The sequence below is a fragment of the Bison bison genome, unplaced genomic scaffold (genome assembly GCF_000754665.1).
Source record: "Bison bison bison isolate TAMUID 2011002044 unplaced genomic scaffold, Bison_UMD1.0 scf7180017864527, whole genome shotgun sequence".
In the NCBI taxonomy this organism is placed as follows: domain Eukaryota; kingdom Metazoa; phylum Chordata; class Mammalia; order Artiodactyla; family Bovidae; genus Bison; species Bison bison.
The window spans coordinates 14,254,231-14,266,813 of NW_011495078.1; the positions used below are offsets into that span (position 1 = coordinate 14,254,231).

The 12,583-nt window shown below is 37.7% G+C and overlaps 1 protein-coding gene across 2 annotated transcripts in view; it reads left to right on the forward strand.

The window, feature by feature from the left end:
• Positions 1 to 12,583, forward strand: part of UGGT2 (UDP-glucose glycoprotein glucosyltransferase 2) — a 146,323-nt gene that overhangs the window by 94,832 nt on the left and 38,908 nt on the right. For both annotated transcript variants that reach the window (XM_010831523.1, XM_010831522.1), the window contains exons 24-25: positions 4,540 to 4,635; positions 6,545 to 6,647. In XM_010831523.1, the coding sequence (XP_010829825.1) occupies positions 4,540 to 4,635; positions 6,545 to 6,647 (199 nt within the window). The remainder of the gene's footprint in view (positions 1 to 4,539; positions 4,636 to 6,544; positions 6,648 to 12,583) is intronic.

Genomic DNA, 12,583 nt, shown 5'->3' on the forward strand with positions numbered 1-12,583 from the left:
AGTGTCTCTTTTGCTGTCTCGTACACAGGGTTATTGTTACCATCTTTCTAAATTCCGTATATATGTGTTAGTATACTGTATTGGTGTTTGTCTTTCTGGCTGGCTTCACTATAATAGGCTCCAGTTTCATCCATCTCATTAGAACTGATTCAAATGAATTCTTTTTAATGGCTGAGTAATACTCCATTGTGTATATGTACCATAGCTTTCTTATCCATTCATCTGCTGATGGGACATCTAGGTTGCTTCCATGTCCTGGCTATTATGAACAGTGTTGCGATGAACATTGGGGTACACGTGTCTCTTTCCCTTCTGGTTTCCTCAGTGTGTATGCCCAGCAGTGGGATTGCTGGATCATAAGGCAGTTCTATTTCCAGTTTTTTGAGGAATCTCCACACTGTTCTGCATAGTGGCTGTACTAGTTTGCATTCCCACCAGCAGTGTAAGTGTAATTCTCCACACCCTCTCCAGCATTTATTGCTTGTAGAGTCAACTCTTCGCATCAGGTGGCCAAAGTACTGGAGTTTCAGCTTTAGCATCAGTCCTTCCAATGAACACCCAGGGCTGATCTCCTTTAGGATGGACTGGTTGGATCTCCGTGGAGTCCAAGGGACTCTGAAGAGTCTTCTCGAACACCACAGTTCAAAAGCATCAATTCTTCAGTGCTCAGCTTGATTCACAGTCCAACTCTCACATCCATACATGACCATGGGAAAAACCATAGCCTTGATTAGCCGGACCTTTGTTGGCAAAGTAATATCTCTGCTTTTGAATATGCTATCTAGGTTGGTCATAACTTTCCTTCCAAGGAGTAAGTGTCTTTTAATTTCATGGCTGCAATCACCATCTGCAGTGATTTTGGAGCCCCAAAAAATACTATTATGCAAATGCTATCATGAACTTAGTTTACATGTCTCCTTGTGCAATGTATGAGTTTCTCTAGATTAAAGGAGTGTTGTTACTGGGTTTAGGATAGACATACCTTCAGCTTTATCAGATATTGCTAAAGGAGTTGGAACAGTTAAGACTCCTACCAGAAATGCATTAGTTCTTGTTTCCTGAAGTCCTCACCAATACTTGGTGTTACCCAACCTGTTCATTTCCTATCTTATGGATATGAAATTACATCTTGATTTTTTTAATTTATTTTTAATTGAGTGATAATTGCTTCAAATATTGTATTAGTTTCTGCCATATATCAATGTGAATCAGCCATAGGTATACATATGTCCCCTCCCTCTTTTTTTTTTTTTAATTTTATTTTATTTTTAAACTTTACATAATTGTATTAGTTTTGCCAAATATCAAAATGAATCCACCATAGGTATACATGTGTTCCCCATCCTGAACCCTCCTCCCTCCTGCTTCCCCATACCATCCCTCTGGGTCATCCGAGTGCTCTAGCCCCAAGCATCCAGTATCGTGCATCGAACCTGGACTGGCATCTCGTTTCATACATGATATTTTACATGTTTCAATGCCATTCTCCCAAATCTTCCCACCCTCTCCCTCTCCCACAGAGTCCATAAGACTGTTCTATACATCAGTGTCTCTTTTGCTGTCTCGTACACAGGGTTATTGTTACCATATTTCTAAATTCCATATATATGCATTAGTATACTGTATTGGTGTTTTTCCTTCTGGCTTACTTCACTCTGTATAATAGGCTCCAGTTTCATCCATCTCATTAGAACTGATTCAAATGAATTCTTTTTAATGGCTGAGTAATACTCCATTGTGTATAAGTACCATAGCTTTCTTATCCATTCATCTGCTGATGGACATCTAGGTTGCTTCCATGTCCTGGGTATTATAAACAGTGCTGCGATGAACATTGGGGTACACGTGTCTCTCTCCCTTCTGGTTTCCTCAGTGTGTATGCCCAGCAGTGGGATTGCTGGACCATAAGGCAGTTCTATTTCCAGTTTTTTAAGGAATCTCCACACTGTTCTCCATAGTGGCTGTACTAGTTTGCATTCCCACCAGCAGTGTAAGAGGGTTCCCTTTTCTCCACACCCTCTCCAGTATTTCTTATTTGTAGACTTTTGGATTGCAGCCATTCTGACTGGTGTGAAACAGTTCCTTTCTAGAAGACAAGGAAGTGCATCTTGTTTTAATTCTACGTCCTGTCTTCTAGTAAAGTTGAATATCTTCTCATATGATTGTTTTAGTTTGCTCTTCTGTAAAAGATATGTTCATGCTTTTTGCTTAATTATTTGTTGGATTTTCTTTCAGCGATTTATAAACATGTGGTATATATATCTTTTATCAGTAATAAAATACACTATTGCAGTTTGTGGCTTGGCTGTTGAATTGTAACTTTTTACAGAGAAGTTTTTTTTTAATGTCAAAATATTCTCTGGGTTTTTCCTTTGTAATCTGTGATCTGTATGTCAAGTGAAGGGTGTGTACTCATATGTGTGTGTGTATAGGGTGTATAAATATTTCCCTTGGTCTGAATTCGTAAAGGTATTCTCTTTTATTTTCTTCTAAAAGTTTTACAGTTTTGCTTTTTTCTGATGTATGTCTTTAATTCTTCTTAGATCTTTATACTGTTCCACTGATGTCTTGCCTTATGCAGTCCCACATTGTAACTACCACAGCTTTATAATAAATTTCAATATCAGATAATGAAAATTACTCCTGCTACTTCTTCAAAGTTTTCTTGACCTTTTTTTTTGGCTACATTTTCATATAAATATTATTAGGACCAGAATAACAAGTTCTACAGAAAACCTTCCTGCTATTTTTATGGGAATTTATTTGAATTTATTGTTTAAAAAGAATTGCCATCTTTATGTGACATTGTATTATCTTACCCATTAAATATATACATATATTATTTATATGAAACTACACATACATACATACATATATATGTAGGTAGATAAGTAGGTAGACAGACGCACTTATTCGGGGTCTTTAGAGTTCCTTTTGGGCTTCCCTGGTGGCTCAGCTGCTAAAGAATCCGCCTGCAGTGCAGGAGACCTGGGTTTGATCCCTGGTTGGGAAGATCCCCTGGAGAAGGGCTTGGCAACCCACTCCAGTGTTCTTGCCTGGAGAATCTCAGTGAACAGAGGAACCTTGCAGCCTACAGTTCATGTGATTGCAAAGAGTCGAACACAACTGAGCAACTAAGCATAGCACAGTGTTCCTTTTAGATTCTTCAGTGAAGCTTCCACTTTTTCCCCCATGAAGTCTTACACATGTGTTTTTAACTTTATCCCTAGTACTTAGGATCTGGCTTTCCTAGTAACTCAGTGTTAAGAATCCTGCCTGCCAATTCAGGAGACGCAGGTTCAGTCTCTCCATCAGGAAGATTCCCTGGTAAAGGGAATGGCAACCCATTCCAGTAGTCTTACCTGGGAAATCCCATACAGTCCATAGCGTTGCTAAGAGTCAGACACGACTAAGGGATTAACACGTTCACTTTTCCTCTCTTCAGTTCAAAGCACTTTTCAAAACGACAAAAATTGACCTGGATAGCTGAAAATTCAGAAAATCTAGGAAAAATTTGTTGGAGGCCTCAAAGATTTTCTTTTTTTTGTCTCCCTCTCCTCTAAGTACATAACAGCCCAGTTTAAAAAACATGGGGAATATGTTGTCCATAAATATTTCCTCCATTGTGCCTACAATTTTACATATTAGAGATGTGTGGCTAATTTAACCTTAAGTTTCTAAACCTTTAAGGAAGTTTAGGAGTAGATTATGATTTTGATTAATTCTTTTATGTTTATTAAGTGGCAATTAAATGCAATGCTCTGTGAAAGATATGGTTTACAAATAGAAATAATATAAAGTGTACAGGAACTATATATCCAGCAAAAAATGATGCAGTAGAGAAATACTGACAAGGTTCTCAACCACTCTGATTCTGAATTTCTTTGTTTATAAAATGGAGATGCCTATTTTTTCTATTTTTTTTTTTTGTACTTAAATTTCAGCTAACATTTTCTGTTATCATTAAACATACACATTTTCGTATTTTAATGATATATCAGCATATCATTAAATGTACACATTTTCTCTGTCATAGATTTATGAATTTGATTATATTTAATCTAGGTGTTTATTTTGTACATTTTTAGTTTTTGAATGAATTTGAAACTGTAGAAATCTGGGCTGCTTAGCTATATTAAAAATTCTATGAAAGTAGATATCTTACCATTTACTTTTTGTTTTTCCTGCATGCTCTTCTTTCTTCCTTATGTGGGTCTAAGTGCTTGGATACATAACCAGCAACTCAGCAAATTTTGACTAATTGAATGATTCTCTATATCATTATAGACACTGTTAGGAATATCACTTATGTGCTTTAGCTATCAGTCATATCAAAGATAAAAAATAGGTTGACCTTAGAAGCAGCAGTCATTGTACTTTTGATAGAATCTACAAGTTTGGAAGAAAAGTCTTTTACATACAGTTTATCTACTAGAGATACTTTGCAGTAAATTCCCTTTTCTTAAGGTGTTATATGATAGATGAAATATGGACCTTTCTTCCCCCAAAATTCATTCATTGTTTATCTTGTTTCTCTAGCTTGAGTGACCTTGTTATGAAAATTGATGCTCTTGTTTCCTCTTTGCCTAAACGTGCCTCTCGGTATGACATCACATTTCTTAAGGAGAGTCACAGGTAAGAATATATTAGTGCTGTGTTTTTTGTCACTGCATCCTGTACTTAGTTATGGTTACATTTGTGTTCATGATATAGCCAAAGTTAAAGTAGAATTAAAAGTTGTTAGACAATAAATGTTTTTGATAAGATTAGGAAAAAAATTCTAGTCAATTGTATTCTGGTAAATAAATTATTTTTATATATATATATATAATATGAAGTTTCAAGTAAGTAAACCTAATATGATTTGTCTTACTTTCATCTTTCTTCCACACTCAAGTTCATTTGAAATTTTGCAGTATAATCATTATAAATAATAATAGCTTTATGTTGTCATTGTATAAAAGACTCCGTTATCAAAGAATTCTGCTTAATTAAATGTAGACATGTACAAAAGAATATCCCAAAATGTGTTCTATGGAACATTACTCTGAGATGTTGACAAATATCTTCTGAGGGAGGACCTATCTAGTCAAGTAAATTTAGAGTATACTTTACCCTTTGGGGTGGAGGAGTGAGATTTTCAGTGTGCATCCATATATTGACAATTATGAGATGTGGTGTAGTTAAAAGAAAACAAAAGGTTCGTTTTGGGTAAACTGTGCAGTTGAGTAACTATTCGTGGAACATTTCTTTGTTAAAAATTTATTATTCCTTAAAAAATTAGATTTCTAAAAACAGCCATCAGAGAAATACTGTTTTAAAATAATAAACTAGTTTATAATTTCACTATATAATACTTCTCCTCTAAGATATTTGAAATAAAATTCATACAATTATCTGGGTACCCAGCTGGAATTTTTTTTTAAATTTAAGGACCACTGAGAATAGGAAAAAATAATCGGTTAGACATTATGTGACTATAGATTTTATTATCTTTTTCCAATCAGTGGTCTTATAAAACTAAATTGAGACAAATTAGTTTATCATAAACTTAAAATGGCTGGCACTTCCTTCCTTATTTTCTAATTTTATACCTCTCAAAAAAAAAAAAAAAAATACCTGACTTCCTATGTTGTTACAATGTTAAAACAGTAACTCAATTGGACTATTCTGTACTTTGAATTAAATATATGCTTTAAACTTTTCATTGAATTAAATGTAGGATTTATTATCTCATACTGGCCTTTTCTATACTTTAAATAATTTTCCCAACTTTTTACTTTAACATATAGTTCATCTTCTGTCTTAGAACTTGTTTCAGTGAAAGACTGAATGGAAAGGACAGAGGGAAGGAAGTGTGGAGAGGGTGACTGAGGTCAAGATAATATAATACATTAGGGTGTTTTTCCCCTGAGCTTTCCTGTTAATAATATGTTGGGTTTTAAAAACTATTAAATTTAATAAAAGTACTGAGTAATTTTATCATTCTCAAATCTGAGGAAATACAATTAACTTAACAAAAAAGCATCTTTGTTTTATTTTTTACATTTTATGATCCATGAGAATTTGAGGAGCTTTAAATTATCAGTTTTTTCCACTAAAATAGTATTGTTCTCTGAAGAGTTTCGATTCATGGGGTCGCAAAGAGTCGGACACGACTGAGTGATCTGATCTGATTCATAATTTCTTACTTTCATTTTCTCTAATTTGGATTTTCTGGTTTATTGAATGCAGACATTAAACTTTTAAATTTGCATTTTCTTCTATGAAGAAATAGCCAGGATTTTTTAATCCAGTGAGAAAGAAATTTATAAGAATGTACATAGCTGCTGCTACTGCTGCTGCTGCTAAGTCCCTTCAGTCGTGTCCGACTCTCTGCGACCCCACACACGGCAGCCCACCAGGCTCCACCGCCCCTGGGATTCTCCAGGCAAGCGTGGGGTGGAATGGGGTGCCATTGCCTTCTCCATGTACATAGCTAAGATTAAGATTAATTCAGTAATTGAGTAGACTTAACTGATCATCTTTCACCTTATTTTTCTAGCATTATAAAGATAAATTCTGTAGAGAATGATATGTCCTTTGATGTCATTGCTATTGTTGATCCATTAACAAGAGAAGCACAGAAGATGGCACAGTTATTAATAGTAAGATAATTTTACATTTTATTAAACAGTATACATATATTTATTATCTACTTTTATTTTGAAATTCATAATCTTTTCAGGTTTGTTTTCAAGTATAATCAAATGTTTGGTCTTGATTCTTTATTTCATGCAGCATTCTAAATAGATTGTTGTATATCAATGTAGAAAATGAAATGATAGAGCTGTGCCTGGGGTATTATGGCAGGACCAGATTAGATGTTAATAAGGACATAATTGTTGTCCCCATCACCCCAAAACCCTCATCTCCAATGTGACTGTATTTGGAAATAGGGACTTGGGTAAGTAAGTAAGGTTAAATGAAGTGCTATAGGTTGGGCTGTAATCCAGTAGGATGAATAGCCTTATAAGAAGAGGAGAAGAGATCATTCTCTCCTCATATACAGAGAAGAGGTCATTTGAGTACACTGCAACATGGCAGCCACCGAAAAGCCAGGAAGAGAGCCCTCTTCAGGAACTGAGTCTGCCAACACTCTGACATGAAATAAATTTCTGTAGTTCAAGCCACCTGGTCTGTGGTGATTTATTATGGCAGCCTGAGCTAACTGATACAAGTGTCTTCCCATGGTCATCTTTCTTTCCCCTGGTGTGGAGAATGGCTTCTGGAGAAGCAGATGTCTAAGCTTAATGAGTATGAAAAGTTTAGAATATACTAAGTAACATTAACCATACAGGGGAAGCTAGTGGAAGAAAAAGCAAAAAAGTTGAATTCAAGAAGTTTGGCCACTGTGACAAAAGCAAAGTTCCAAAGAGTTCCAAAGAAGAGCAAGCAGAGATAAGAAAGGCTTCCTCAGGGATCAGTGCAAAGAAATAGAGGAAAACAATAAAATGGGAAAGACTATCTCTAATCTTCAAGATTAGAGATACCAAGGGAACATGTCACGAAAAGATGGGCTTATAAAGGACAGAAATGGTAGGGACCTAACAGAAGCAGAAGATATTAAGAAGAGGTGGCAAAAATACACAGAAGAACAAAAAAGATATTCACAACCCAGAAAATCACGATGGTGTGATCACTCACCTAGAGCCAGGCATCCTAGAACGTGAAGTCAGTGGGCCTTAGGAAGCATCACTACAAACAAAGCTAGTGGAGGTGATGGAATTCCAGTTGAGCTATTTCAAATCCTGAAAGATGATACTGTGAAAGTGCTGCACTCAATATGCCAGCAAATTTGGAAAACTCAGCAGTGGCCACAGGACTGGTAAAGGTCAGTTTTCATTCCAATCCCAAAGAAAGGCAATGTTAAAGAATGCTCAAACTACCGCACAATTGCACTCATCTCACACGCTAGTAAAGTAATGCTCAAAATTCTCCAAGCTGGGCTTCAGTAGTACACGAACCGTGAACTTCCAGATGTTCAAGCTGGTTTTAGAAAAGGCAGAGGAACCAGAGCCCAAATTGCCAACATCTGCTGGATCATAAAAAAGGGAGTTCCAGAAAAACATCTATTTCTGCTTTATTGACTATGCCAAAGCCTTTGACTGTGTGGATCACAATAAACTGTGGAAAATTCTGAAAGAGATGGGAATACCAGACCACCTGACCTGCCTCTTGAGAAACGTGTATGCAGGTCAGGAAGCAACAGTTAGAACTGGACATGGAACAACAGACTGGTTCCAAATAGGAAAAGGAGTATGTCAAGGCTGTATATTGTCACCCTGCTTATTTAACTTATATGCAGGGTACATCTTGAGAAACGCTGGGCTGGAGAAGCACAAGCTAGAATCAAGATGCTGAGAGAAATAGCAATAACCTCAGATATGCAGATGACACCAACCTTATGGCAGAAAGGGAAGAAGAACTAAAGAACCTCTTGATGAAAGTGAAAGAGGAGAGTGAAAAAGTTGGCTTAAAGCTCAACATTCAGAAAACAAAGATAACAGCATCTGGTCCCATCACTTCATGACAAAGAGATGGAGAAACAGTGGAAACAGTGGCTGACTCTATTTTTCTGGGCTCCAGAATCACTGCAGATGGTGATTGCACCATGAAATTAAGACACTCCTTGGAAGGAAAGTTATGACCAACCTCAGTTCAGTTCAGTTCAGTCGCTCAGTTGTGTCCAACTCTTTGCAACCCCATAAATCGCAGCACGCCAGGCCTCCCTGTCCATCACCAACTCTCGGAGTTCACTCAGACTCATGTCCATAGAGTCAGTGATGCCATCCAGCCATCTCATCCTCTGTCGTCCCCTTCTCCTCCTGCCCCCAATCCCTCCCAGCATCAGTGTCTTTTCCAATGAGTCATCTCTTCGCATGAGGTGGCCAAAGTACTGGAGTTTCAGCTTCAGTATCATTCCCTCCAAAGAAATCCCAGGGCTGATCTCCTTTAGAATGGCCTGGTTGGAACTCCTTGCAGTCCAAGGAACTCTCAAGAGTCTTCTCCAACACCACAGTTCAAAAGCATCAATTCTTTGGCGCTCAGCCTTCTTCACAGTCCAACTCTCATATCCATACATGACCACTGGAAAAACCATAGCCTTGACTAGAGGGACCTTTGTTGGCAAAGTAATGTCTCTGCTATCTAGATTGGTCATAACTTTCCTTCTAAGGAGTAAGAGTCTTTTAATTTCATGGCTGCAGTCACCATCTGCAGTGATTTTGGAGCCCCCAAAAATAAAGTCTGACACTGTTTCCACTGTTTCCCCATCTATTTCCCATGAAGTGATGGGACTGGATGCCATGATCTTCGTTTTCTGAATGTTGAGCTTTAAGCCAACTTTTTCACTCTCCACTTTGACTTTCATCAAGAGGTTTTTAGTTCCTCTTCACTTTCTGCCCTAAGGGTGGTGTCATCTGCATATCTGAGGTTATTGATATTTCTCCCAGCAATCTTGATTCCAGCTTGTGTTTCTTCCAGTCCAGCGTGTCTCATGATGTACTCTGCATATAAGCTAAATAAACAGGGTGATAATATACAGCCTTGACGTACTCCTTTTCCTATTTGGAACCAGTCTGTGCGTATTAAAAAGCAGAGACATTACTTTGTCAACAAAGGCACGTCTCGTCAAGGCTATGGTTTTTCCATAGTGGTCGTGTATGGATGTGAGAGTTGGATGGTGAAGAAAGCTGAGTGCTGAAGAATTGATGCTTTTGAACTGTGGTTTTGGAGAAGACTCTTGAGAGTCCCTTGGACTGCAAGGAGATCCAACCAGTCCATCCTAAAGGAGATCAGTCCTGGGTGTTCATTGGAAGGAGTGATGCTGAAGCTGAAACTCCAGTACTTTGGCCACCTGATGTGAAGAGCTGACTCATTTGAAAAGACCCTGATGCTGGAAAAGATTGAGGGCAGGAGGAGAAGGGGATGACAGGCTGAGATGGTTGGATGGCATCACCAATTCAATGGACATGGGTTTGGGTGGACTCCAGGAGTTGGTGATGGACAGAGAGGCCTGGCATGCTGCGATTAATGGGGTGTCAAAGAGTCGGACACGACTGAGCAACTGAACTGAACAAAAGCAAAATACCTTCAAGTCTGAAGTGATTTCTGTCATCTCACCTTCCAAGTGTAAGCCGTGTGAAGGTGCCAGGGAAGCTCAACAGTGTAAGGGACTCGGGCACCTTCTGTTGTTCAGCTGTCCTCATGAAGTAGCCTCTCTGTGGCAGTCTAAGATCACAACATCATCTCTATCACTGCATCAGGCAGTGCAGACAAGGATGCAACCCCAGCCCCAAATATCTTCCATCAAGTCACATCCCATTGACCAGACTAGCCAGCAAGCCGGCTGCACCTAGTCACAAGGGGCGGGGGCAGACACTGTGTAAACCTGAAGATTCCTTCACTAGGAAGTAGTGTGTTAGTTGCTCAGTTGTGTCTGATTCTTTGTGACCCCATGATATATAGCCCACCAAGCTCTTCTGTCCATGGGATTTTCCAGGCAAGAATACTGGAGTGGGTTGCCATTCCCTTCTCCAGGGAATCTTCCCTACCCAGGGATCGAACCCTGGTCTCAGCATTGCAGGCAGATTCTTTTACTCCTGAGTCCCAAGGGAAGCCTATAGTTTCCGTCAGTGGGAAGTAGAGAATGAATATTAGAATACAGATAGCAGACACTGAAAGAACATTCTGTGGTTTTTCCTGTACTTATAATCTTAAAAGATTCAATTTGTGATGCAGCTTTCAGTACTTAAATTTGAATAAGCAACTCATGTTGGAAGGCATATTTTTTCTAGTGATGTTCAAAATTTTTGGATACTCCTGTTTGAAATTAGTGCGTTTTTAAAAGACATATCAAAAAATATTCTCGAAGTGGAAACTATTCTATGGCCATTTACTTTTGGAAACAAGCAAAAATAATTAGGTATCAAGTCTGGGAAAAGAAGTAAATGATCAAGCTGGGTCATACTGATGTATGTATACATCATACATACTGATGTATCATACTGATACATTCTTTCAAAATTTCAAAATGCTATTTCTTTCCGAATTTGGTGTGCCCTACCAAATCATACTGGGAAAGTGGGTAATAGGTATCTCTTATAAATGCATTTCTTAATGTGTACAAGCAGTTTTGGATCCCCTTTGTCATTATACCTATTCAGTGTATAACCAGGGCAAAGTTCATTCTGTAGTTGATTTACTTGCCTTATTCTTTCAGCATTTCTGTACCTTCAAACTTTAACTTCTTTAAAGCACAATATTATTCTGTGGAAAACAGAAATCAGTAATCATACTAATAAGGAATGAAGGTAGTATGATGCATTTTAGTATATAAATTCCCTATTCCTATGGAGACTCATTATTCAGAAAAAATTGCTTACCTCTGAAGCTTTTATGTAAACATGGATTTTAAGAGTAAGAAATATGGATTATACAGAAATACAAGATATGGAATTATATTCTAGTTTATATCATTGGTAATAGTAGCATACTTCATTTCAGAGCAGCTCAGAACTTCACATAACTTATTTCATTCTATACAGAAATTTTATGCTATAATTTTGTGCCATAAAGCATAAATTAATTTACTAGAAGAAATGGGTAGTGTCTCATTTAACACTTGGGAGAAACAATGGCTCAGCAGCCTCCATTGTAGCTAATAAGAAGAATGATAGAATGGGAATTAAAATTCAGAGCTCTTAAATGCTTAGTCTGTATATTGTAATTCCTCCTCAAACATGTATCCTTTCCGTTCCATATATCTGTTTTATTCTCCTTTTACATCTGTCCTGTGTTGTCTAATATTTTCAAATCTTCACTGACTTGTTGCCTGTATAGATGTAAGGACTATCAGAATTAAAAATTCTCCTACTTTAATGCTCTAGGAAAATGAAAAGAGACTATTTTATCTGTATGTAGCCAAGACCTTCCTATATCTTTTACAACATAGATGAAATTCCATAAGGATCAGGGCACCCTTGCCATACAGTTGTGAGGTCACTACTTTGTATTTGCACATTGAGGTTCTCTCAGATATGCAGACGACACCAACCTTATGGCAGAAATTGAAGAGGAACTAAAAAGGCTCTTGATGAAAGTGAAGGAGAGTGAAAAGTTGGCTTAAAGCTCAACATTCAGAAAACTAAAATCATGGCATCCAGTCCCATCACTTCATGGCAGATAGATGGGGAAACAGTGAAAACAGTGGCTGTCTTTATTTTGGGGGGCTCCAAAATCACTGCAGATGGTGATTGCAGCCATGAAATTAGAAGACACTTACTTCTTGGAAGGAAAGTTATGACCAACCTAAATAGCATATTCAAAAGCAGAGACATTACTTTGCCAACTAAGGTCCATCTAGTCAAGGCTATGGTTTTTCCAGTGGTCATGTATGGATGTGAGAGTTGGACTGTGAAGAAAGCTGAGCACCAAAGAATTGATGCTTTTGAACTGTGGTGTTGGAGAAGACTCTTGAGAGTTCCTTGGACTGCAAGGAGATCCAACCAGTCCATCCTAAAGGAGATGAGTCCTGGGTGTT